Below are 2,658 nucleotides of genomic sequence, written 5' to 3' on the forward strand. Positions count from 1 at the left end.
ACTACTTAAACAAACCATTATTTACAAACCAAAATGGAAAGATTCACACAAAATACACAAAATGACAGTGTAGTTTGTTTTTGGCTAGGTAGGTGATGTGAACCTGGCAATTCAATATATGGTGCATAAATTGGTATATAAAACCAATACTGTTCAAAGTTTTTGTTGAGAAATGGCTAGCTAATTTATCTCACAGCTCCTCTTGTATTTTGTTTTCTTTACCCTCTCAGGGTTCTGTCTGCCCTGAAGGAAATTAAGATTCTTGTCTAACTCATCCGTCAGATTCTCTCACCCCCCCCCCCAATCGCCGCCCACCTCCACCGGTATCCGCTGGTGTACTGACGTATCACAGTGCAATAAGCTTTGTCAACAGGTGACTCCAACAATCGGTATAAAGACTGCTCCGCGAAGCTGAGCTACATTTCAGAACCATGGAGAGCTCTCGCTTCTTCGCCCTGCTGGGAGCCGCTTTATTGTTGCTTGCGGGAGTCCACGGTCAGGAAGAAGGCGAACTTCAATCCCGAGCTTTGGATCTCTATTCCACCATGGAGGATACGTCCCACGAAAAGGAGCTGGTATGTTTTTCCAGCGAGAAAGCGTCTGAATGGGCGGGTGGGGCTTAACTGATCTCAGAAGCTTCTTTTACTATTTTCCGATGTTCGTCTTAAACTGCCTAGCTGTTCAGTCCTCACGTTTTGCTTCAAATCTCATGAGATGCAACCTTTGGAAAACTTAAAGCCATTCTTAGCAGGGAGTTAGGCTGAATAGGAAGGGAAAGTTGGAGTCGAACAGAAGCTTGAAAAGTAGAAAACTCCTAAATGAGAGTATAAGGTCTACAACCTCTTAATGCCCACCGTTCCCAATTGCCTGTGAGAGGCTGGTCCATCTTTCTTTTAGGTTGTCAAATGCTTTGTCTCCCACTCTGTATTCAGCCTCCTCAGGCTGCTTGATCTATTACTAATAGACTAGTTCATGTGTCTGCAGATTGAAGCACTGCAGGAAGTCCTGGAGAAGCTGAAAAGCAAACGGCTCCCACATTATGAGAAGAAGTATGGTCAAGTTCCCATGGTGAGTGTGTTCTGATTCTAACTCAGAAAAGTTATTTTTAAAACATCACATTCCCTGCAGCAGAAGTAGGTTGGTAGGGAGTTGACATAGGGCTCTGATTGAGAAAAGAACTTTTTCCTAGAAAACTGCCAATAAAACTTTTTCACCCTATTGTCTTTATTAATTCCCAAATAATCAACATAATATAAGGCTAATGTTAGCCTTATAATAATAATAATGTCCTGCCTTCCCTCATGTCAAACGTTTGGTGTCTTGCTTGAAAATACTGAAATAACACTTTACAAATGTTCTGTTCCCTTCTTTCCTTTTCTGTCTAATATCCTAAAGCTGCAAATATATATTCTGTTTTTGGGATTAAATCCCATGCACTGGATTATATTGTAAATATGTCTACTTGAAGGAACTTCAGTGAAGCTTTATCAGTCCCAAACAGGCTAATGTATATGCATGCTGTACATTTATTGGAGAGGAAGTTTATTTAAATGAAATAAAACCTAGTAGTCACATCTAGATTTCTGCACTTGGATTATTAGCATTCTTTGCATATATTTTAGGGTATTACTTAAATTGAAATGCTTCTGAGACTAAAGTTAAAAAGAATCTGAATGAAACATTGGTCATTCATTAACAGGGGGAATTAGATTCCTTTTCACCAACTAGTTTTTTTTTTAAATTAAATATTAGAACAAGGTTAAAAAGGAAAAAGAACGGATGTTTTAAGTGATTTTTATAAAAATTTCATTGCAGATACAGAAAATCAAATGAAATATTTCTCTAATTCATTCATCTGATCTGTTACAATATGGAAATAATAATTGAATATTAGCTTTAGTCCTTTAAATCAGGCAGAAATGCAAACCTCATATATAGATTTTGTATTTTTGCAGAAAAAAATTATTTTACAAATGTTTTCCTTCTGGTCCAATGTGGCTACACTCTTGAACTAACTGTTGGTTGCTGTTTATAACAGTGTGATGCAGGAGAGCAGTGTGCTGTGAGAAAAGGTGCCAGGATTGGAAAACTCTGTGACTGTCCCAGAGGAACATCTTGCAATACTTTTCTCTTGAAGTGCTTGTAAAGTAAAGTCCTTCCCTCAACCTCTGGAGAGAACAGAAAAGAATCAGTTGCCTTGTCTGAAGAGTTAATCCTGAGTTATGGATGCAGGTGGGTGGGGTGGAGAATGGTCTGTATTCATCACATACAAAGTAGTGGGTGATGGGAGGGGAACGGGTGTAAGGTTGTACTATTGCTTTTAGGAGTTCTTCTTGCCATTTCTTCTTACTGTTATTTTCCTTCTTTGTTCCTGTCCTATTTTTTCCTATATTTGTACATCAGTGCTCAGAGAATGAATTGATATTTCCAAAACTTTATCTTTGAATGTAGATGGTCTCCATGAAAATTGGCTCTACAAAATGTATTTATTTATTTTCCCTCAAACACAAGAACAAATTGGAGGACAAATAGTGGAGTTAATCAAATTAACAATACATGGGAATGATTCCAAGATTCAAACATTTTAAAAATAAAACACAAATATCCATTTCCCAAAAGATATACACTGTAAGAAAACAGTGGCACTATTCAAAAATA

The 2,658-nt window shown here is 37.7% G+C and overlaps 1 protein-coding gene across 1 annotated transcript; it reads left to right on the forward strand.

The window, feature by feature from the left end:
* The first annotated feature begins 431 nt into the window (after window positions 1-431).
* On the forward strand, window positions 432-2,146 carry CARTPT (CART prepropeptide). Its single transcript, XM_070935814.1, has 3 exons — window positions 432-575; window positions 985-1,068; window positions 2,039-2,146. Exons 1-3 carry the CDS (start codon window positions 432-434, stop codon window positions 2,144-2,146), a joined length of 336 nt encoding a protein of 111 aa, XP_070791915.1.
* The last annotated feature ends 512 nt before the right edge of the window (window positions 2,147-2,658 follow it).

The sequence above is a fragment of the Pituophis catenifer genome, unplaced genomic scaffold (genome assembly GCF_029215685.1).
Source record: "Pituophis catenifer annectens isolate HBS135680 unplaced genomic scaffold, rPitCat1.0.hap2 SCAF_2, whole genome shotgun sequence".
Lineage (NCBI taxonomy): Eukaryota > Metazoa > Chordata > Lepidosauria > Squamata > Colubridae > Pituophis > Pituophis catenifer.